This window comes from Polyodon spathula, unplaced genomic scaffold, assembly GCF_017654505.1.
Source record: "Polyodon spathula isolate WHYD16114869_AA unplaced genomic scaffold, ASM1765450v1 scaffolds_1171, whole genome shotgun sequence".
NCBI lineage: Eukaryota > Metazoa > Chordata > Actinopteri > Acipenseriformes > Polyodontidae > Polyodon > Polyodon spathula.
This window is the reverse complement of record NW_024472655.1, coordinates 3,758-4,975: the sequence shown is the minus strand read 5'-3', so window position 1 is coordinate 4,975 and position 1,218 is coordinate 3,758. Positions and strand designations below refer to the sequence as shown.

The following is a 1,218-nucleotide window of genomic DNA, read 5'->3' as shown; positions in this document are numbered from 1 at the left end:
ATGTGAAGTCATTGCTGTGGTGTGATAAGGTAATGCAACTCCAGAATCAATTAAATGACTCCCAAGTCATTACCTTGCAACATCCTACACCAAAGCCATGTACTACAGCTTTAAAAAGTTGTACATTTGCCTGCCTCTGCATCTAGTTCATGCAAAAAGTTCACAGGGATGCTCCCAGTTAAGCTTTACCAGCAAGCAGTGGATTTAGAACACCTGACCTCCACAGAAGCCATGAGAGCAGCATCCAGGTTTCAGTAGAATAAGCAATAGTCTTACCCATAATTCTCAATCACTGTATATCTGGGGGTTGAATTTAAAGCTGGAGATGCTGTTGCATAACAGCTGTGGATGAAAAGCTTAGTCCCAGGAATAGTGAGATTTGTAGTCGCTTCAAAGTGTATGGGCTGTCCAAGGTAGAATGTATTCATCATGTGATCAGGAACCCAATCACCTAGGGAGTAAAAAGAAAGGGTGAGGACAGCTGAAGCATGCCGTTTAGGATTCACATTAAAAACCAAGGCACTACTTTGACATGTGGAAACCACAGTTCAGTGTAGCAGCAGAACCCTTATGATATGCGGATCACAATACATGCTGTAGTTAATACACTAAGCTCTACAGCCATTGCAGATGCTTACCATTAATTATTCTTAGGGCAAAGCTGTTCGGGGACTGGAGACTCTTGAAGCGAGTTTGATTCCTCCAAAGCGGACGAATACCGTGCTTGTAGACGTGGTGATACCTACAACAGGAAGAATCAAGCCAACGTGTTTTCAATGCAACATGCCTCTTGGACACTAGCTTTTTTAAACAGCTGTTAAAACCGGGGTTAAAGTCTGCTTTCACTACATAATCAGAAAGATGTTCCTTACCTATAGTAACGACACTGAAGGGGTACAGTGAATGGCATAGATCTCCGAATTGTACTGTTGTGGACAGACGGGACATATTTAAGGACGTTCTTGTAGACCAACTGTCCAGCTTCCATCTTGAAGGTGGTATAGAAAGAGAAATTGTGTTACATCAGAAAGCAGATCAATACTTGGATTATATTAGAAGTAGCCTACACAAAGAAAATCGTAACATTACGCATGGTTTTTAAAAAGAAAGCCACCCCACACGACCTGATGAACCTGTTGCTTGTAACAATTTTAAAGTAAAGAAAGAACAGTCTCCAGCATGGCATACTCACAGACACCTGGCTTCCACATGCTTTCA

The 1,218-nt window shown here is 41.9% G+C and overlaps 1 protein-coding gene across 1 annotated transcript; it reads right to left on the bottom strand.

The window, feature by feature from the left end:
* Positions 1-272: 272 nt before the first annotated feature.
* LOC121309304 (zona pellucida sperm-binding protein 3-like) lies at positions 273-999 on the bottom strand. The gene is made up of 3 exons (XM_041242179.1): positions 873-999; positions 639-742; positions 273-451 (listed from the first exon to the last, which is right to left on the bottom strand). The coding sequence occupies exons 1-3, from the start codon at positions 986-988 to the stop codon at positions 273-275; spliced, it is 399 nt and encodes a 132-aa protein (XP_041098113.1). The 5' UTR covers positions 989-999.
* Between the last annotated feature and the right edge of the window lie 219 nt (positions 1,000-1,218).